Source organism: Bos grunniens, chromosome 5 (assembly GCF_055505025.1).
Source record: "Bos grunniens cultivar Pamir isolate PY7600 chromosome 5, Bosgru_T2T1.0, whole genome shotgun sequence".
Classification (NCBI taxonomy): Eukaryota; Metazoa; Chordata; class Mammalia; order Artiodactyla; family Bovidae; genus Bos; species Bos grunniens.
This window is the reverse complement of record NC_141169.1, coordinates 86,086,209-86,108,962: the sequence shown is the minus strand read 5'-3', so window position 1 is coordinate 86,108,962 and position 22,754 is coordinate 86,086,209. Positions and strand designations below refer to the sequence as shown.

General features: G+C 41.8%; 1 protein-coding gene across 1 annotated transcript in view; it reads right to left on the bottom strand.

Annotated features, from left to right (window-relative positions):
* Nucleotides 1-22,314, bottom strand: part of BCAT1 (branched chain amino acid transaminase 1) — a 118,488-nt gene extending 96,174 nt beyond the window's left edge. Inside the window, exon 1 of the mRNA XM_086401738.1 lies at nucleotides 21,838-22,314. Within this exon, the coding sequence (XP_086257864.1) occupies nucleotides 21,838-21,843 (6 nt within the window). The 5' untranslated portion in view covers nucleotides 21,844-22,314. The remainder of the gene's footprint in view (nucleotides 1-21,837) is intronic.
* Between the last annotated feature and the right edge of the window lie 440 nt (nucleotides 22,315-22,754).

Below are 22,754 nucleotides of genomic sequence, written 5' to 3'. Positions count from 1 at the left end.
GTCCCATGTAGCAGAAGGGGCAAGGGATCTGTCTGTCTCTTTTCCAAAGGACTAATTCCAAGTGTGAGAGTTCCATCCCCTTCCAAATGACACACTTCCTAATACTATCACCTTTAGGAGTTAGGATTCAACATGTGAATGCTTGGAGGGTGGGGGAGCGGGGAGGCGGGGAGACACATTCAGATCATAAAAAACCCTCAAATTATTTCATATTTGTTAGGTGATGAAACACACCCACACACGTACATACATTTTAGTGAAAGAAGCAGGTGTCCCTATAAGCTGGCATGTGAACCTGTTGTTCTCATCAAATGAGTCATCAAAGATTTGAGAGTTAATTTACATGAGTGGATGTGTCAGTGTTACTTTGACAAAAAACATGAACACACACAAAACACAAGATGTTCCTTACATAAACAATGAACATACTGCATAGTAACAACCACCCTCTATCAGATACATCCTACATCGGGCCCTTAATTCCACTCACGTTTCATACAACACTGTCAGGTAGATATTATTGTTATTATAAACTCCATTTTACAGATGAGAAAATTGGAAACTGTGCAATGATTAGCTAGGATGATGTGCAGGACTCAGTGCTCACAGCTGTGATTTATTACAGGATGACAAAGGACCAAAGGCAGATCAGCAAAGGGAGAAGGCACAGGGGACAAAGCCCAGAGAAAACCAGGTACAAGCTTCCAAGAGTCCTCTCCCAGCAGTCACACAAGATGCACTTCATTCCACCAGCAACACATTGCAACAACCCGTGTGAAATGTATCCACCAGGGAAGCTCATCAGAGACACAGTGACAGAGGTTTTTATTGGGGGCTGGCCATATAGGCACCCTCTACCAGCGTAACAAATTTCAGACTCTTAGAAAGAAATAGATGTTTGGCAGAAAACACATTGCTTGTACTATTTGTGCCCAAAATAGTTTGGGCACAGTGACCCACTCTTATCTGGGAATTGTGATAAGTCTCTGAAAATTCAAGTTCCCAGACATCAGACAAGGGCCATCCTTGCCAGCAGATTTTTCCAAGATGAGCCATCTCAGGCTTACTTTGTTAATGCTTTTTGACTTGACCAATTGTAGAGAGGCTGTCACTGAGGACAAAGGGCATGAAGCATCCAAGTAAAGTTCTCATGTTCACTTTAGAGATAACCAAACTGCATTTCAGGAAGGTTGACTGCCTTGATCAAAGTCACATCTATAAAGAGGCAGTGCTGGTACTACAACCCAGGTCTTCAGACCACACAGAGCACCTGACTGATTGTTATTGTCATTTAGTCAATAAGTTGTGTCCGACTCTTTGTGACCCCATGGACTGGAGCACGCCAGGCATCCCTCTCCTTTACTATCTCCTGGCGTTTGCTCAAACTCACGTCCACTGAGTCAGTGATGCTATCCAACCATCTCATCCTCTGTCACTCCCTTTTCCCCATGCCCTCAGTCTTTCCCAGCATCAGTCTTTTCCAGTGAGTTGGCTCTTCGCATCAGGTGGCCAAAGCATCGGAGTTTCAACTTTAGCATCAGTTCTTCCAGTAAATATTTAAGGTTGATTTCCTTTAGGATTGACTGTTTTGATCTCCTTGCTGCCCAACGGACTCTAAAGAGTCTTCTCCAGCACCACAGTTCAAAAGTATCAATTCTTCATCGTTCAGCCTTCTTTGTGGTCCAACTCTCACATCCATACATGACTACTGAAAACCTGACTGATACGAAAGTAGAAATAGTCTGTGTAGCCCATGCCTATCTCTGCAATTACCCAATCAATTTGTTTAATTTTTACTCATTCACTATTAGATTTTATTATAAGACAAACACAAAAGTATGAGTTGATTTTGCACAGGTGGCTTTTTGGTCTACATGTTGGCATGATTCTTTTCAATCAGGTATATTGTAACTTACTGTCTCATTTCCTTCCTTTCCTAGACTGGGGAAATTGCTCTAATCTATTATAAAATACTCAGTTCAGTTCAGTTGCTCAGTCGTGTCCGACTCTTTGCTACCCCATGGACTGCAGCACGCCAGGCCTCCCTGTCCATCACCAACGTGTGGAGTTTACTCAAACTCATGTCAGTGATGCCATCCAACCATCTCATCCTCTGTCGTCCCCTTCTCCTCTCACCTTCAATCCCGCCTAAAAAATATTGCAATTCTTAATAACTTAAAATAACAATGAGAGAGGAGGGAGAGAAAAGGAAAGCTCCTTCCGAAGAGAATGCTAGCTAACCCATGCTGAGAGTGATATAATTAGATCATTCAAGGGATGCTAAAGTCATCAGATAAAAGTGACTGGAGAATGAGATATTCACAGTCTCAAAGAATCAAGTCACAGCTTAAATTTGAATTAAAAAGCAAGAGGCAATTCCCTGATGGTCCAGTGGTTTAGCACTCAGTGCTTTCACTGTCGTGGCCTGGGTTCAATCCCTGGTTGGGTAACTAAGACCCTGCAAGCTGTGTGGCACAGCCAAAAAAGAAAAAAAGGTAATCAAAATTAAAACAAATGGAAAAAAGCTCAGCTCTTTGGTGATGAGGAAATGAGCAAAACTCCAGTTATGGGGGATAGAGGGCTAAGAGGAGAATTCAAGGTGATTTATATAGAGAAGCTTTATGTAACAGTACTGGGAACACTGAGTATGTTATTATTAATATTTATCCTGAAAATATTTGCTTGAGATTCCAATTAAATACGGTGGAACATACGGCCATTTTTGCACAGTCCTTCCAGAAATTCACTGAGACAACAGTACTTTTTTTTTTTTTGGCCACGCCACGTGGCATGTAGAATCTTAGTTCCTCAACCAGGGATTGAACCTCGCCCTCTGCAGTGGAAGCATGGAGTCTTAACCACTGGACCACAGGGGGAGTTCCTCAAAGGTGTTTTTTAAAGTGCAATCCACAGAGAAAACAGAATGGGAGACAAAGCAATAGTACTGAGTGATGTAAACCCATTCTGGACGGCAGAAAGCCAAGAGTGGAGAAATTACCAATTCCGCAACTTAGGAAGAACGAAAACCACAGTGCCCAAAGGAGACACTAATGAAAACCTGATTGCCCTCATAGAAGCTCAGAAAGACTCAGAACAAAGGCACCAGAGACTTTTAAAGGTGAGGCTGAAGTAGGGAGTTTTGATAAACATCTGCATAACCATTACTGAACGGCATTAACCCGAGAAGAGTACAATCAGCAAGCAGATCATTTTTCTCTCACCACCACCCCCAATCTCACTTAAACCTAGCCCCCCATCTGGAGATGACCAGGCTGATCCTATTGTGTTCCAGTCATATGCAAGTATGAGTTCAAGCTTGTTTTCAAGTATTTCAAAGACCCAGTAAGAACTGAAATGAAACTTTCAGGTAACATTGACAGCTGCTTCTCTCTGAGCAGGCCCCACCTCAACCTCAGGAGCTGGAATGCAGCCTTTCAGTTTTTTGTTATTGTTGTTTTTTTTTATCACTTTCCTTGTTCTGTCTTCTCCCCACTCCCCTGCAGCTGTTTCTACATCCCCCAGGGTCATGTGTACCAGGAACAAGAGGAAACAGGAACAGACTTGCTAGGACTGTTACAATTGCCTCCCACCCCCATCCCCCAGGGCAAATGGTCAAATGCTGGCTCTTTATAGCGTCACAGTGCATTTATGGATGCTTCTCACACCTGTCTTCTCGGGCCCCATCCCCAAAGGAGACTTCTGCTCTGCACTTCCTCACTGCAACAGTGCATGTTCTGCCTCACCTCCGAAAGGACCCCCGCAGCTCTGACTCCGACATTACACCCTCTAAGCAGGTGGTATAAGGCAGGTCCCAGGTGATTCTAACATGGCTCTTTTCCTAAGAGAAAAGAGCCACATAGCCCGTGGCATCTTTGCCTCAGGAAACACTGGAATTATAAACTGCATCCTTTGAAGACCCCTCTCTTGACTCTCCCAGCACAGGCAGCACCAGTCAGCCAAGATTATCCCAAGGGAGAGTCACACTCTGGCTCTGGTATATAAGAGCTCATCCATATAAGATTCATAAACTCTTACCTCTGGGTCTCCACGCCCATCCAGCACAGCCAGGTAACTACTTCCTAATTCTAGTAGGAAATGAGAGATTTATTCCCTGGAGAAGTGGGACATAAGAGATTCAGGCTTGAAGGAATCTAAACACTTTTCTGGGAAAATATGTGAAAATTCACACACTAAATGATGGAACCTTTAGTTCCCTGTGAATGTAGTGTTAGTCACTCAGTCATGTCTGACTCTTTGCGACCCCATGGACTGTAGCACACCAGCCTCCTCTGTGGAATTCTCCATGCAAGAATACTGGAGTGAGCTGCCATTCCCTTCTCCAGGGGATCTTCCTGATCCAAAGATCGAACCCGAGTCTCCTGCATCGCAGGCAGATTCTTTACTGTCTGAGCCATCAAGGAAGCCCAACATAGGCACTAAGTCCTATGCAAATTGGATAATTCTTCCTGCAAAAAACTACATAAGACTCTGAAAACAGAGCTAGAATTAAGACTAGCTGGGAGTCCTCCAATGAAATAGCCTAGTCACTCCCGCATGGCCATAAAACTTTGAAATGGACCAGAGAAGGGACTAAGCATGTACACAGAGATTCCTAGAGGTTTCTCACTGCCCTAAGTATTAACCATAAATGAGGTGCCGCTAGCCAACAGATGTTTGAGGAAAGCCTCCTACATAGAAGGCAACCTGCGTGGCCGCTGCCCTAAAATGCAGAAATAAGAGGTGTAGGGGAGGGCTAATACAGAGGGTAGAAGAAAAATGGCTTAATTATAATTGATTTCCTCAGAAATAAAGAAAAGATGTTTCATCCATGAAATAACATGACATTATTTAAATAATTAGAGAATTTTTAAAGATCTTAGAAATATGAAGACTAAAATTTTAAAATTCAAGGAAAAGGTTGGAATATAACATTGACAAAATATCCCCCTCCTAAAACTGCACATTCGGGGAGAAATTTTTTAATTAGAAAATCAGTCCAGATGGTCTAACAATAAATTGATAGGAATTTAAGGAAAATAAAACAGAGGAAGAGGAGAAGAAATTATCAAAAGATAAATGACCAGAAAATATCCTAGGATGAATAAGGACTCATGTTATCATAAAGTTAATGAGATCCTTAATGGTTCTGGAAAGAACAAAAATAGGTTGTACATAAAAGGGATCTGAAATAAGAGTGCTCCTTGACTTCTCCTTGGTGCCACAGGAAACTAGAACATAATATTGTAATTCCCTTAAAATTTGGATGCAAAAGTCATTTTTAACTCAGAAAACTGTTCTCAACCAACCATCAATCTAGCGCAATAGTAGAACAAAAGCATTTTCGGGCATGCAAGGAATCAAAACATTATCTCTCATATACTGTTCAGTTGGCCACTACTGAAGGGTATGTTCCACACAAATGAGGAAGTAAACTAAGAAAGAGGAAGCCACAAGATTCAGAAATCTTGGGACCCAACACAGAGGATACAGGATGCCAAGTAGAAGTCTTCGAAAGAGTTTCACAAGTGGCCTGGAGAGAAACCAGCACAGACTGAAACAAGAACAAAAGGAGGGGCAGAAAAAAGAGTCCAGGGGGAAAAAAAAGGATATTTTTGATCTATGCAAAATTATAGAGGCTTTTGGAGAGTTGAGAATAATTCATAATAAATACATAGTAAAGGAAGCAAATGGAAGATACTAAGGCAATGATTAACTATAGGAAAAACAAAAAGTTGTGTAAGAAAAGCAAAATGTAACCATAATAAACTACTTGACCCACAGTGACGTTTTAAAAATGGAATTCCATCTTCTGCTCAAATGATCCACTACACCTTGAATAAAATCCACACTCTTTATCATGGCTTAAAGGAGTATTCACAATGTTTCCCCTTGCTCACTAAACTCCAGGAAATTTAGTAAGCTAACTCTGCTGCTCACCATGTATGGGACGCCACCTCCATGTCCCATGGTTTGTCATGGTACTCAGGTCTTAGTGAGGCTTTCCCTAACTAGCCGGTACAAGTTAGTACTGGCTTCCCCTCAGTTCTGTCACCATAACATCACTTCATTTTATTTTCTTCCTACTGCATCACTAATTGAAATATTTTATTTGTTAGCATTTGAGAGGAGAAGGCAATGGCACCCCACTCTAGTCCTCTTGCCCGGAAAATCCCATGGACGGAGGAGCCTGGTAGGCTGCAGTCCCTGGGATTGCGAAGAGTCGGACACGACTGAACGATTTCACTTTCCCTTTTGACTTTCATGCACTGGAGAAGGAAATAGCAACCCACTCCAGTGTTCTTGGCTGGAGAATCCCAGGGACGGCGGAGCCTGGTGGGCTGCGGTCTATGGGGTCGCACAGAGTCGGACACGACTGAAACGACTTAGCAGCAGCAGCAGCAGAGAGGAAATTAGAATAACCTTAGTTGCCCTCCTCCAGGGCATCTTCCCAACCCAGGGATTGAACCCAAGTCTCCTGCACTGCAGGTGGTTCTTTACCATCTGAGCCACCAGGGAAACCATGGATAGAAGGGCTTTACATTTGTTATTTCATTCAATCCTCACAGCATCCTTGTGGGGTACATACTATTATTTTCTTTATAGACAAGAAAACAGAGGCACAGTTAAATAACTTGTTGGAGATCACTTGAGAGCAAAGCTGAGAATCACACACCAACATGTGGCCCCAGACTATCTTCATTACCATCATGTTACTTGGCCTTTCCATACAAGTGCCAAGAAGTGTGTCGACACTCCCTACCCTTCCTCCTCAAAGCTTCAAGACCTTGAGAAGTGCCCAGTGCTTACACACAAAGGACTCTTCACATGTTTGTTCAAGAAATGCATTACAAGAAAAAAAAAAGAAATGCATTACAGGACTTCCCTGGTAGTCCAGTGGTTAAGAATCCATCTGCTATTGCAGGATTAGATCCTCAGTCTGGGAAGATACTTACATGCTGTGCGGCTACAAAGCCATCAGCCACAACTACTAGAAGCCCACATGCCGTAGAACCCATGCTCTGCACAAGAGAAGCCACCATGATGAAAAGCCCACACACCACAACTAGAGAATAGCCCCTGCTCTCTGCAATCAGAGAAAGCCCGCTGGCAGCAATGAAAAGCCCAGTGCAACCGAAAATAAATAAATAAATATTAAAAAGATAGAAAAGAAAAACTTTATTAAAAAAAGAGAGAGAAATGCATTACAGTAATCTGAAGTCATCACCCTGAGGAAAATGAAAAGAAGGAGGTGGATGTTTTGCCTTCTTTGCTATTAGTTGTATCACTGACCACATCTCAGCTTTGTTTTCCTTTCAGCACCAATGGTTTCTGGTTCTTCTAGGTTTAGGACCTCCTGCTCAAGTGATTTCTGTCTTCCTGACAGGCTTTGGGTCATTTGGTGGCTCCATTACTTTATTATTATCTCTCCTTTCTCTCTAATCCTGTTAGCTCAGTTCAGTTACTCAGTCATGTCCAACTCTTTGCAACCCGTGGACTGAAGCACACCAGGCCTCCCTGTCCATCACCAACTCCTGGAGCTTGCCCAAACTCATGTCCATCTAGTCGGTGATGCCATCCAACCATCTTATCCTCTGTCATCCCCTTCTCCTCCTGCTTTCAATCCTTCCCAGCATCAGGGTCTTTTCCAATGAGTCAGTTCTTCACATCAGGTAGCCAAAGTATTGGAGCTTCAGCATCAGCCCTTCCAATGAATATTCAGGACTGATTTCCTTTAGGATTAACTGGTTTGATCTGCTTGCAGTGCAAGAGACTCTAAAGAGTCCTCTCTAACACCACAGTTCAAAAGCATCAGTTCTTCAGTGCTCAGCTTTCTTTATGGTCCAACTCTCACATCCATACATGACTACTGGAAAAACCAAAGCTTTGACTAGATAGATCTTTGTTGGCAAAGTAATGTCTCTGCTTTTTAATATGCTGTCTAGGTAAGTCATAGCTTTTCTTCCAAGGAGCAAGTGTTTTTTAATTTCATGGCTTTCAGTCACCATCTGCAGTGATTTTGGAGCCCAAGAAAATAAAGCCTGTCACTGTTTCCATTGTTTTGTCTAATCTTGTTAAGACAGTATTAACTTGTCTGCTGTACAAGGACTGAGGACAAGGTGGCCTCATCCTCTGGTATGAGCCCAGGGTGAAATGGGCATGATGGTGACTGTGTCTCAGGCCAAGTGAATCCAGTGAGTTCCCTAAATGGCATCCAGAAGACTCACTGGTAAAGTGGAGGGGGAAGAACAAGAAGCTAGAAGACCACTCTTCACTGGACCTTTAATCCAAGGAGAAATCCAGAGTGCATACAAGCAAAAAATGATGATTTGGTCCCAATCGACACTAAGACAGAATATTCCAGAGCGGGTTTACAGAGAGGCCAGACAGTTCAGGTGGCCAGGAAAGGGAGCACTGTAACAGTATAGGCCCAAATGGACCCTAAACAAAGTCCCAATAAAATCAACTCATCCCCCTGTCTTTTTTTACACCTCACATCACCACCACTCCCACTAATCCAAGCATCATCATCTCTTCGTTGCATGTCACTGTAATCTCCTAACAGCCTCAGCTGTCTCACCAAAGCAGGCTTTCCTAATGGTGAATCTCCTCGTGTGAACATCTTACTTTATAATCTGGAGAATCTGATAACATTCTAAACCATCAAAACCTGCCTCCTTGGGGCTTAACAGTTTCCCCTTCAACTTGTCTCTTTCCTCTTGCATTTTCAGAAAGAAGAAACCTTCAGCCGTTGCTTGGAAATCTCAACTGAATCTCAGTTAACCACTTCCAAGTTCTGTTTTCCATATAGCTATAACCCACAAGTCCACTAAGCTTTCTTCTACTATATAATAAGGATTTCCTCTGGTTTCCTTGAATATTTTCCCCAATACTCTCAGAGCCCTTATCAGTAGTGCTTTTAACATCCATATTTCCAACAACAATCGGTTCAAGACATCAAGGCTTTTCTTTTTGTGATCCTCAGATTTCTTCCATCATCTGTCCAGTGCCCAATTCAAAGCCACTTCCTTATTTTCAGGTATTTGTTACAGTCAGTACCAAAATTCATATTCATTTTCTGTTGTTGCTGTAACAAATTACCATAAATTTTGTGGCTTAAAAATAACAGAACTTTATTATCATAGAATTCTGGAGGTCAGAGTTCCAAGTTAAGTGAAGTGAAATGAAGTGAAAATCGCTCAGTTATATCTGACTCTTTGCAACCCCATGGACGGTAGAGTCCATGGAATTCTCAAGGCCAGAATACTGGAGTGGGTAGCCTTTCCCTTCTCCAGAATTTAGATACTAGTCAAATTCTCCAGGGGATATTCCCAACCCAGATATCAAACTCAGGTCTCCTGCATTGCAGGCAGATTCTTTATTATTCGAGCCACCAGGGAAGCCCAAGAGTACTGGAGTGGGTAACTTATCCCTTCTCCAGCACATCTTCCTGACCCAGGAATCGAACTGGGGTCCCTGCATCGCAGGCAGATTCTTTACCAGCTGAGCTACCAGGGAAGCCCCTCCAAGTTAAGGTATAGAATTTGTTTCCTTGCTTTGCCACCTTCTAGAAGCCACCTGTATTCCTTGGCTCAAGGCCCCTTTTCCATCTTCAGAGCAAGCAGTATAGCATCTTCACATCTCACTCTTTCTGTCTCCCTCTCTTGCTCCCTCTTTCCCCCTAACCTCTGCTTCCATTGTCACATCTCTTTCTGTGAGCCTCCTGCCTTCTTCTTGTAAAGACCTTTGCAATTAAATTGATCCAAGCCAGAAAATCAAAGATAAGCTCTCCATCTCAAGATCTATAACTTAGTCACAAAATTTCCTTTATCATAAAAGTTTCAGGGGATTAAGCCACAGGCATCACAGAGAGTTCATTACTCAGCCTACCACACTTACCAACCACCTATCCTAGGCCAAGTATTGGATTACATGTGTTTGCACAGTGGCAAAGAACTGGATATGCTCTCTGTCCTGAAGAAATATACGATCTAGTGGGAAAGTACATCAGAGATCAATCCCCAAACCAGAACAGATTATCACACTCACGAGTGCGTGTGTGCATGCTCACTTGCTTCAGTCGTGTCCAACTCTTTGAGATCCTATGGACTGTAGCAAGCCAGGCTACTCTGTTCATGGGATTCTCCAGGTGAGAATACTGGAGTGGGTTGCCTGCCCTCCTTCAGGGGATCTTTTCACACCCACATCTCCTGCATTGCAGGCAGATTCTTCACCCACTGAGCCACCTGAGAAGCCCAATCACACCCATAAATAACTGTAAATTGCAATTCGTGCTCTAAAGGACTTGGAATCACAGAGGATCATACGATCAGCTGTGAAGTAGTGACATTCAGTCTGAGGCTGGCAGGGTAATAAGGAGCTAGCTTGATGGGGAGCAGGGGGAAGGCCTCCAGGGCAAAAGGATTAGCCCTGAAGAAAAGTTTGGGGGGGTGAAAGAAGCTGGAAAGATGAAGTGAGGCTGCAAAGGTAAGAGTGATCAGAACTTCTGGTGCCTTGTAGAGCACGGGGGGAGACTTTGGGTTTTAGTCAAAGCATAAGAGGAAGGGTTGAGAAGCTTTTTAAGCCAATGACAGATGTGATCACTCGGCTTTGTGGAGAACAGACTAGGGTGGGGGTGTGGATAAGCTAGAGGTGAACAAAAATAGAAACCTATTAATATTTACCCACTTGATATCTATTTATTACATATATATATCCATATATATTATATACCCATATAATATAAGCCCATTGACTAGAAGAGAGTGGCCTGAACTGTGCACTTGGCAGCTAAAATGGAGAGAACTGTGGAGATATAAGATGTATCTTGAACCAAAAATAATTGATGGGACTTGGTATAATTAAATGCCATTTAAAAGTCTGGGATATGACCATAGGTATGGATGGATTATGAGGAATATTGTGTATTAATGGAGATGAGATGCAAGAAAGGGGAATGGACCATCCATGAACCTTGAAATAATATGAGAAAACAGCACTTAAGATGGAAGAGAGAATGAGGAGCAAGTGCCAAAATCTTCAGTGGATAAGTTTGAGAGCATGTGATAGTTAAGAGGCAGAAAGAGATGGCACAGATTGCTGGACTGAGCAGGGGAAAGAGGATTTTAGGAGAAGTCTGATGGGACAGAATGGGCAGGGTGAAGGAGACCAAGCCCTTCTAACTCGAGAAGGAAAAGAGTACAGAACGTGAGCCCCCAACCCAGGTGACGGAAGTGACCTCGCCGGAGGGCTGGAGGGATGGGAAGCATTTAAGAAAGGAGTGGGGAAGGGGTGCTAATACTGAGTTGTAAAGGGTCCTATGGACAAATTTGGGTGGGAGGTTCTAATGAGGGTTGAGACAAGAGAGAAAACCCAGAGCATCAAGGGATAGTGAAGCATGGAGATACTGTGAGCAAAGTGTGATGTGCTGAATTTAGTCCCTGGGTTGCCAGTGTTGTGAGTTCTCACAGTTCATTCCTTGAGAATGTTGAGTACACGGGGCCCTGAATTTACCAGCGATCTGGAAGAGAGGCCAGGCACACGCTTCCTCATGGTCTTTTACAGCAAAGGAATGGGTGATTGAATCTAGGTCCAGAAGTCTGGGGTTGCTCCTACTTCCTTGTTCGGCTGGCCTTCTCTCCTGCTTCTGCTCAAACATCACCTCCACTGTAAATCCTTCCTTGACTTCTCTGATCAGCATTTTTCAAATAAATAAATGTACACAGTTAAAAGGATCCTGGAGATTTTCCTTTAATCTGTATATAGAGAGCTTACTCATTCTTCCCTCCACTAGTTTTTTTTTTTTTTTAACTTCATTCTTTTTTACATCTGTTGGATATGTGGATGACTGCCAATCTTTTGTTATTACAAACAGTGCTGCAGTAAATTCTCTGGTTTGGATGTCATTTCACATAGGTACAAGTAAATGCAAGTCACTTCTAATTAACATTAACAATGATGTTGAACTATTAAATCTATCTCATAGTGTGTAGTTAAGTTCATGTGGTTGCAAAGGACCCCTTATTCCCAGCATCCAAATGTTGTCTTTTAACATCAAATTGTAGACTGACGGGCTACTGTGAATAAATGTTCTAAGAACATCATCAAGAGGAGGAAAGACGCCTGGTTGCCTGCTGGACTAGCAGACACGATGTTTTTTGTTTTGTTTTCAGACACAATGTTAATGTAAGAGGCAAGCATGAAATAATTAAAGCAGCATAAACATTATTGACATACGATATCCACATATCCACTAAATTACTGACACTACTAATTAGAACAAATAGAACACAGCCCCAAAAGAAAAGAAAAATAAGTTAATTTTCAGGAAACTTTTAAAGAGTGACTATAGTAAGTGGCAAAATTGTCCACAGAAGATTTGAGAAGTCTTGGTTCTTGAGGTATTTGAGTGGAATAGAATTGAAAGCTCGAAAAATAAACTTAAAAGAACAATCCTTCTTTAGCAGAAGTAAATGCCTAAAATGACCTAAGAGGTTTTTTCTTTCAAAATTCCAGTGTTCGATGAACACTGCCTCTAAGTGCCTCTTCTGTTGGATTTGTTTGCCAGCCTATGCATTAATTAGTTTGCTTAAAAACTGCTTGGTTTGCAACAACAACAAAAAATCCCCATGTTAAACAGTACTGGAACTAGTTAACATTCCTAGACACTTAGAATTTGTTCTAAATTCTAGCCAGTTCCTTGGGGTGTGGCAGGGACCCTTTCTCTTTACATACTGCCTAAATCTGAAGGCAGTAGTAATTTAGTGAACCGGCATTATTGAGTTTGTTTCTTATGATTTTCATGGGTCCAGTTCATATTGTTATGTAGCATCTTTTTGAATGAACTTTTCCAGAAATGTTTTCAATGTATGCTTACAATCTATGTACAGTTTCACCACTGACACTCTAAAAACATCAGTCAGTAGCTGTATGAAATGAATCCTTCAATAGGCATTAAAACATGTGTTTACTGTTGTCTGTGTTTTTATAACCCTCTATATTTTGGTAGTCAATTACAGTTCTGACATCAAATAAATTCCGATGTGGAAACAATGTATCTACAGTTTGAAAACAAAGAAATATAAAACAGAATCAATGAATCTGAATCTAGGAAGTCTAGAAAGTGGACGTTGATTTAGCTCAACCAGTATCTGTAAAAAACACCACTGATGGTACAGGGTTCACGCAAGAGAGGAAAGGTGAGTGCTGAGATTGTAGGATATGATCAATATCTTATTTCCTGACTCCAAAAGGAGACTCTACTCTTAACCTTCCCATCTTTCACGTTCTCATTCCACTGTAAAACAAGTCACTGTTTTACACTCCACTGTAAAACAAGTCACATGAGAACATGGGCATGAGCCACATGATGAGTGGCATCATGGAGGGGACAGATGGGAAGAAGGTATAAATGGCAAGGAAGGAATTTTTTTGAAAATTATTTATTTTAATTTTGGCTGCTGCTGCTGCTAAGTCGCTTCAGTCGTGTCCAACTCTGTGCGACCCCATAGACGGCAGCCCACCAGGCTCCTCTGTCCCTGGGATTCTCCAGGCAAGAACACTGGAGTGGGTTGTCATTTCCTTCTTCAATGCATGAAAGTGAAAAGTGAAAGTGAAGTCACTCAGTCGTGTCTGACTCTCTGCGACCCCATGGACTGCAGCCCACCAAGCTCCTCTGTCTATGGGATTTTCCAGGCAAGAGTACTAGAGTGGGGTGCCATTGCCTTCTCCACTGGATCTTTAGTTCTGTGCACGGGCTTTCTCTAGTTGAGGTGAGTGGGGGCTATGCTCTAGTTGTGGTACGCTTGCCTTTCATTGCAGTGGTGTCTCTAGTTGTGGAGACACAGCTAGATGTTCCCTTTGGGCAGGAAGTTATTAATGAAATGGGAAACCTAAGCACCCCAAACTACTAAACTCTACTAAGAAATTATGTATTAACCCTGTTTAATGAAATGGCCATGTATACACTTCAAAATGAGATGAAGATCAAATAAATTTGGGTGCAGCTTCCATGAATTAAGTTCTGCTCTTGACTGTTGTAGAGGATCAGAATATGATATGCCAAAATATGCCACTTTGGGATAAGGCTCTAGAGCACTCAGGGTCAGTAGTTGTGGCTTCTGGGCTCTAAAGCAAGGCTGAGTAGCTGTGGTGCACGGGCTTAGTTGCTCCTCTGCAGCATGTGGAAACTTCCCAGACCAGGGATGACACCAGTGTCCCCTGCATTGGCAGGCAGATTCTTAACCACTAGACACCAGCAAAGTCCAGGAAGGAAGGAGTTAGACATGAATATATGGAAATGTGAAGGCTCATCTTGAAGAATAGTAAATCCTCCACTATGACTGGAGGAGCACATACACATAAAAGAGAGGATAGATTAGAAAAAGGCTTCATGCACTAAGTTAAATTCCACAGACAATGGGAAAGTCATAGAGGAATTTTGAGTGGGCGAGTGACATAATCAAAATAATGCATTAGGAAAATTTTAAAAGATTAATCTTGAGACCAACTGAAAGACTTTCGAAATAATTCAAGCAGGAAATAATGAGAGCATAAATTGTTGTTACACCAGCAATGGGAAAGAGAGAACATATTAGAAACAAATAAAATAGAATCCGTAGAATACAGTATCTGATTGGAATGGAGTGGGGTGAGGGGGATAAGAGAAGAAAGAAGTGAAAGATGGTTGGACTTGGGTCAAATATGCTAAGGCAGGGGTCATCTGGTAGCAACACAGCCATGTAGATGTTCCCTTTGGGCAGGAAGTTATTAATGAGATGGGAAACCTAAGCACCCCAAACTACTAAACTCCACTAAGAAATTATGTATTAGCCCTGTTTAATGAAATGGCCATGTATACACTTCAAAATGAGATGAAGATCAAATAAACTCAGGTGCAGCTTCCATGAATTAAATTCTGCTCTTGACCATTGCAGAGGATCAAAATATGACATCCCAAAATACGCCACTTTGGGATAAGGGTTATTTTAAGCTGAAGGCACAAGAGAGCCAACAGACACACCAGGAAGCCTCCCTGGAGCCTCCCTTTCGCCGACTAAAAGTAGAAACTTTTGAGAAATGAGGACTGCCGAAAGTCTCCTCGCCAGCTGAAGTTTTATAGCCACAAAGGAGCCAGAAAGTCAGTCCTGAGATGGACCTGAACAAAAAAAATCTTACCCCATTCGTATCCCTTGTATATTTACCTCCCCACAGACTGCTGCCCTTGGAAATCTAAAACGTTTGCCTTTGTCTCATCAGTTCTCTACAAATGTGTTTTTCTTTGTTAGGATGTTATATAAACCCACATTCTAACCACCCTGTGAGTTAGTCATCACTGAGTTTCTCCTGTATTTATGCAAACTGCAGAGATAATCAACGGTTCTCCTCTTCTTACACTCTCTTTGGTCAGCCTAATTTGCAAAACACCAAGAAATGAACCTAAAAGATAGAAGAAAATGTGTTTTCCTCCCCTACACTCTACACCTTGGGTCTTTATGAGATAGAAAGAAGAAACTGATAACATGTATGGTTAAAAAACAAAGAAAATATTGGTTGTCTTTCTGTTTGGTCTAAAGACAGGCATCTTCTTTTTTTTAAAAAAAAAAAGATTTATTTGGCTGTGCCAGGTCTTAATTGTGGCATCCAAGATCTTTGATCTTCGTTGCAGCATGTGAGATTTTTAGTTGTGACATCAAACACTTAGCTACAGCATGTGGGATCTAGTTCCCTGACCAGGGATTAAACCTGGGACCCATGTATTGGGAGCTCAGAATCTTAGCCACTAGACCACCAGGGACGTCCCTAGAGGCAGGTATGTTTGATATTCAAAGAGCAGTGTGGAACTCTTGCTTATATTTTTAGCTGATTACAGGAGCAAGAGCCAATAGCTCTTCAGTGCTGTAAAAACTAGATTATTTCAGTATCTTCCACCAGTCTTCCATGCTATATGGACTACACTGTCCTGATTTTAACAACAAATAATTTAGATATAAAATTTTGTGCCTATGTATATTTGTACATGTTGTTGGGGGAGATTGTACATTCTTCTAAGATTTATAAAGTGATGTCAGATCCCAAAAGGATTAGAACACCAGTGAAGGAGATAGCACACTGGACTAGGAGTCAAAATATCTAGTTCCTCATCATGTTGTGCTATTTGTGGCCTTAAATACTTTAAGCAGGTTTTCTGATCTTCATTTTCCTTATCTGTAAAATGGGAGTTAATAATATAATTGGCATGCTTTCCTCATATGAAGATTTTGAGGTTATAATTCAATGTTATGTAACTTATATAGCATTTAGAAATATAAAGCAGCTCTACTTTTGTTAACTAAAGAAGTCCTTCTCAAAACCTGGATGTGTTTCCTCTATAAACATCAGCACTAACCTTGCAAGTATACAGACCATTCACCAACCTTGAAAGCCATGAAATTCCTCATAATGCATATTATGCTTTCCCAAGCAGACCTTACAACTCCATTTTAACTCCACCTTTTATCTTCAAAGTTCAAAGAAACATTTATTGTCATTATAGATTCCTGCACTGATATCTAGCACTAAAATCCAAACGATACAACTCTGAGTCTGAATCAGCTAAAAGGAAACGAAAGGTACTAGGCAACACTGCCCTTTACCATAGTGATGGAACGTTAACAACTGCTGAGTGATACCGCGTGCAAATCCATCCTTGGCCTTAAACCCAAATTCCGTGAAGGTCTTTGTTGGTCACGTAAGAGACATTCGTGGCATGTTTGGCCTAGAACATCCCAACAGGTGCCCCTTCTATCTAGATTTATAAGGAGTCAGAATTTGAACTTTCATGTCCTAGAATTCTTAAACATTTCCAGTCAAAATAGCAAACTCATTTCTCAGACGAGGAGTTAGACTGTATATGCAACTGGTCACATATTCAGATCCACATAGCAAAATAAAAAAACCAATGAATTAGTTCTTTTTAGATGAAAAATAGACCTGTTAATGTAACTAGCCAAATTTTACAAATATTTCACAATTTTTCAATCACAAAGAATCACATGTTTTCAATACAACTCTTCCAGACCTTTGCTTGTTGTAATGTAATTTCCTCTATTTTTTTTTAACTTGTCTTCCTTTTTCCTCTCTTCTTGACCTTTTCCCTATATTTCCAGAGTGTGATTATCTCTTTCTTTAAGATTGTCTTTCTCCCATTAATCATTGAACACGAGAGAAATATTTTGCAAAATGGTTTTTCCTACAAAAAGGGCATGGCCTATATACGACATAGGAAAATATTTATATGCTATGCTATATTAATAAACTGATCTAATTTCTAAGTTATTTTAAGGATCAGATCAGATCAGTTGCTCAGTTGTGTCCGACTCTTTGTGACCCCATGAATCGCAGCACGCCAGGCCTCCCTGTCCATCACCAACTCCCGGAGTTCACTGAGACTCACGTCCATCGAGTCAGTGATGCCACCCAGCCATCTCATCCTCTGTAGTCCCCTTCTCCTCTTGATACAAGTACTCAATTTCTAGAGGTAATTCAGCCTGTAGACTTGAGAAGACAAATGAGAAGCACAGGTGCAAGTGACACATGAACCCTCGTGTGTGATAGAAAAGACTTTCTGCTTTGGCTTCACACTCACCGTTGATACTGTCAATCATAGACTAGATCTTATGATAAGAATGTTTGCAATTGCAAAGTCAGGTTTAGAATCAGAGCATCCTCAATACTCCATTTTAAAACATTTAAAGCATGTTGCACCTTAAGTTGATATTATATAGCATCCAATTTCAGTAGACTTAGATGAATGGCCACTGACATGTATTACCAAATGGGCTACAGAGGCTCAGGAAAGCCCATCAGTAGGAATTTTTACCATATGTCACTTTAAATGTTTAGAGCATTTGGACAGCTGTTAAGAGGATAAAGTTACGACACAAAGACTGCCATATTTACAACTGTAAAATGAGCAGATTGGCCACAGTTTCCCCCAGTGCTCAGAAAGAATGATAGTATTATATAGAAAATAGAAGATGCCTGGGATAATGATGTCCATCTTGGAAGTTACCAGATTCTCATTCTAATATGGTAACCAAATCCCCTCGGGCATAATAAGGCTCACCATTCCACTAGGTTTGTCTAGAGTGGCATCTGTTAAAGGATTAACAATTGCCAAGCCTAAAATAAGCTAGAGAAAGCCTTTCATTTTCATCTTCTTACCCCCACTAAGAATCAGACAACCTGAAACCCTCAAAGACATAACTAAACCAAACACGTAAGGTACCCACAGTTTAGAAATAATTCTTCATTTATGCACAGAAATAGTTTACTCATAACCCTAGACTATACTACCCAGCTGTGCCCTTCTTTAAAAAAATTGAAAACTTTAATTAAATGACCCAGGAGAACAGAAAAGGGAATTCTCTAGCCCCAGACCCACGATCATAGCAGAGTCCAAAAAGAAGAAGAAAGACTCCAGCAACAAGTCAACGAAAAGCCACGGACTCTGTTTACTACGGCCCTCCCAATGTCCATTTCCTCTGTGTAAAGACTTCTCCCCTTGCTACAAAGAGACTTGCTGTGTGTGGCTGGCCTTGGTTACAGACCCCAAATTTTAATTCTCTGCTGACCCCCAAATAAACCCATCTGTGTCAGAGAAATATTTGCTGCAATCTATTTGTTTTAGGTCAACCCTCCCCTGGTCTATTATCTTGATATCAGAAATAATGCACTGAAGGGGAGCAGAATAGACCACCCCTAAAATATGCCTCTTTAGCATAAGGACAATTTTGAGCTGATCATTTTTGAAAAGCTGTAGACACAAAAGAATATCTGAAAACAGAGTAGAAGTTGCATTTATAAGGGAAATCCCCATTTGGAATGGTGTCTCCCTCTCTGTGCCAGGAAAAGAAGGATAATAAAATCTCTAGAAACTCTTAACAAGGAGAAGGTACTGACTTAAACATGCAGTTTATTCCTGTTTTCTGTGCGTTTTTTTATAACCTTCCATAATTAGCTTGCACCAAACTTCAATATCTTTCTTTAGTCTTTAGCTGAAGATGATATTTAAGGTGGTAACTTGGGTCATTTCAAGGAGTTACTCAAGTTTTCCTGGATATCTTCGATGTACACAGGAGGTATACATGTTATTAAACTTGCTCCCCCCGACTCCTCCCCCATTAATCTATGTTTTATTATGGGGATGTTTCAGCCACTAGGGCTTCTTGATAAAGAATCCGCCTGCCAAAGCAGGAGATACTGGTTCAATCCCAGGGCTGGGAAGATCTAGAGGAGGAAATGACAACCCTCTCCAGTATTCTCACCTGGGAAATCTCAGGGATGGAGGAGCCTGGTGGGCTACAGTCCATGGGGTCACAAAGAAGTCGGACACAACTCAGGGACTAAACAACAACAGATCAGCCAAGAATTGAGAAGTATAGAGGGAGAATTGTTTTTCCTCTGCTATAGAGCTAAAAGTCCTGATCTGAGCTAAGAGATAACATCTGAAATTATGAAAACAATTGGGAGATACACATTACTGAAAGAAACCATATCTTGATTTTAATTCTTCACATAAATCTCTGTAATAATCAACTATTTTCAACTTTCTTTCACAAGATTTTAAGCCCATTTCAAATATTTAGACCTTCTTAGATTCAATGACCCGACAAGCAAGAGAAATTCTGGCATTACAGATGGAAGTTTTCTTAACTCACCTTCCTTTTTCTCTATAGTTCTAAAATCAGATGAAATTATTTATTACAGAGACTCACTAAATGAAACACTGGCCAAAATGAAACTCTCATCCATTGTTCTTGCTTTTTCTTTTTTTCTCACCACCTCAGGTTCTACCAATGCCCTTTTGTTAGGCCTGCTTAACTAGCTGCACTTCTCTGAGCTTGGCCTGAGGGGCCACATCCTGTGTCTGGAATGTGAATCCCCACCCCCTCCCTGCCAGGCCCCTTGTTGGGCCCCCTGCACACACACAAACAGCCCCCTTCCTGCACTTAACCATGCATCCCTGACAAAGACTTCTTGTCTCTGTCCTTTCAGATACACGTCATCTCCACTTTCATTCAGTAAATTATAAGAGGTACTTCCCACTTTTATACACATCTTATTCAATGTGTATGCAATTTTTCTCACTCGGTTGTTTGTTCTGTATGTGTCCGTCTTAAAATAATAGCTCCCAGGCAAGACTATATCTGGAAAATTATCTGAGGACAGAACTTATCAAGGGCTTCCCAGGTGGTTCAGTGGTAAAGAATTCGCCTGCCAAACAGGAGATTCGGGTTCCATCCCTGGGTTGGGACGATCCCCTGGAGAAGGAAATGGCAACCCACTCCAGTGTTCTTGACTGGCAAATCCCATGGACTGAGGAGTCTGGTTGGCTGCAGTCCATGGGGTGGCAAAGAGCTGGACACGACTTAGTGACTAAGCAGCAGCAGCAGCAGCACAGCAGATCTTATCATGGTGTCATGTGCAAATCATTTTTTTAAAATGATGATTATGATATAAATACTGAGGTAAAAGGTGAGTAGAAAGGTAACACATAATCATTTCTTTCTTAATCTTAGTAAAATATAAGAAAACAGAGATGAGACTACTTGAAGAGATCCTCCAGTTTCCTGTGTAAAGGGCCGGAGGTTTTGTACTCATGCTAAAGCACCCATGAATTTACAAAAATGCATAATCCATTAAATTCCACCTGGGACAGGAGAAAGCTGAAAAGCAAGACTGTTTATTCTCATAATTCTCTCCTTTTACTCACGAATTTGATACTCAGAGTATATTTTTCATCTGAAATTAGACAGGAGCAAGCCAGAAATAGAAATCTCTAGAGACTTTTTTCAACACAGCACATTTGCATGATCCCTTTTAATACAGAACTACATTTTCCACTCATTTCCTGCTTAATCACAGTGGAAATGTTTGTTTGGTGAAAAGACATCCTTTCTTGTAAGCACAGTTGTAGACTGGGATGGGTTGTGGGTAAGCCCAGTTAGCAACTGTACTTAATGCTCTCCTAGGAAACTCTGAACGGTGGCCTTTTTCTCCTCAAAGTTCAGACTACATATAGGACTCGCCTGCTTGCAGAATGTTGGATAGCAATAGCACTTGCCCATGCTTCGGTCTTTTAAAATAATTGCAGTTTTCCAACGTGGGAAAACAGAACCCTTAAAAGGGTTCATTTCTACACCTTTCTAAGTAATAAGCAGCTAGGCTCTTTATCCTTGATTAGCATAAGAATAAATGTCACTAGGGTGCTCTTGAATTAAAAAAAAAAAAAAAGCCCTTAGGCTTATTTGATGATTTGTAACTAACTCCTAGAAGCTTGAATTTCCACAAGGAACAGAATAAGAAGAGCCTTCTGTTTTTAACAGAGATGGGACAGATTCCTTCCATCTCCCACCATCACCTCGTTCTGAACCTTTGTGACTTACAGCCGGCAGAAAACCGCCATGTACCACCAGGGACACCCCCAGACCTCTTCTCCAAAACCCCCCACCTCCTGTGCATCTTAGAAATTGAGAAGAGCTTCCTCTCCCTTTCTAGACTTCAAAACAGGCAGGGGAAGGAGCTGCGTGCCGCCTTTTATCTCGCTTCACAAATACAGCTGTGAAAAACCTTGAGGCGGCACATCCTGTGACGAGTTGAGCAGAAATCTGAAGAGAAACATGAAGGGAAGGTTCGGTCCGAGCTTCATTGATAAGGAAGATGCTGCAAGCGTTTTGCATGGCAACCAGCGAGCCGGTTCTTCCTCAGTCCCCTGTCTGCCAACTCTGTCTGAGGAATCGCGGGCTCAATTCATACACACATTGTTGTACAAGTACAGTCATTGTCACAAGCGGTTACCTTCATCGTGGGGCCAGAACTCGAACACAGCAGCTAGAGGCGAGCGGAGGCAGAGGCCCTGCGTCCCGAGCGCTCCGGGAGGCGCGGATCTGGGGAAGCGGCCGGGGTGGCGGCGGGCACACGTGGCTGGCGCGTCGCAGACTGGCCCGGGCTGCGAAGTCTGCTGGCTCTCTTGCAGATTGCATCAGCAGGAAGAGTCTTGAGGCTGTGTTTCCCCTACACTGCCCCCAGAGGGTAGCGTTTCTTCCAACACGAAAATTCCTCCCCTGCACCCAGCTCAGACCCTTATCCACCTCTCAGCTCACCCTTGGGGTTGGAGGAAGATGCTAGCGTTTCAAACACGTTACCCTTGGATTAGTGCCTTGGCATGTGCGTATCTTTGATGTGAAAATGTACCATGTCAAGGAGGAGGAAAAAAAAACAAAAACAAAACCGATCACAGACCTTGATGGCGGTTCCCTCCTGAGCAGGCTGCCTGCCCACTTGACTTAACGACTCTCCCCAGAGCAACTTTCCCGCATGCCCCTGCTCAAAATTACACAGTGGATGCCCGACATCTAAAACAGAAAATTTTAAATGTTGCTTTTCGCATAGTAAGAAGCACATGCATGATTTTTGAGAGTTTGCCCAATCTCTGTTTCTCCCACCCCCTTCCTCTAGTCCCACAGTCCCTGCTCAAACTTTTTTTTTTTTTTTTGGTCAATTTATTTTGTACACGGGGAAATCATTTTAATTGATTGACTGAACGTGTAAAACTCTTTCTGATTTGAACATTGCCTGCTAGACCAGTTCATCCTTTCTGGGTCCTCTCTTGTCTTCTATATGAAAGCTCCAACATTGCTACTTCTCCAGGTCTCAGGTCAGGCTACAGGAGTTTTGCTTAAATGCCCTTCTGGTTGACCGCAACTCACTCTGTC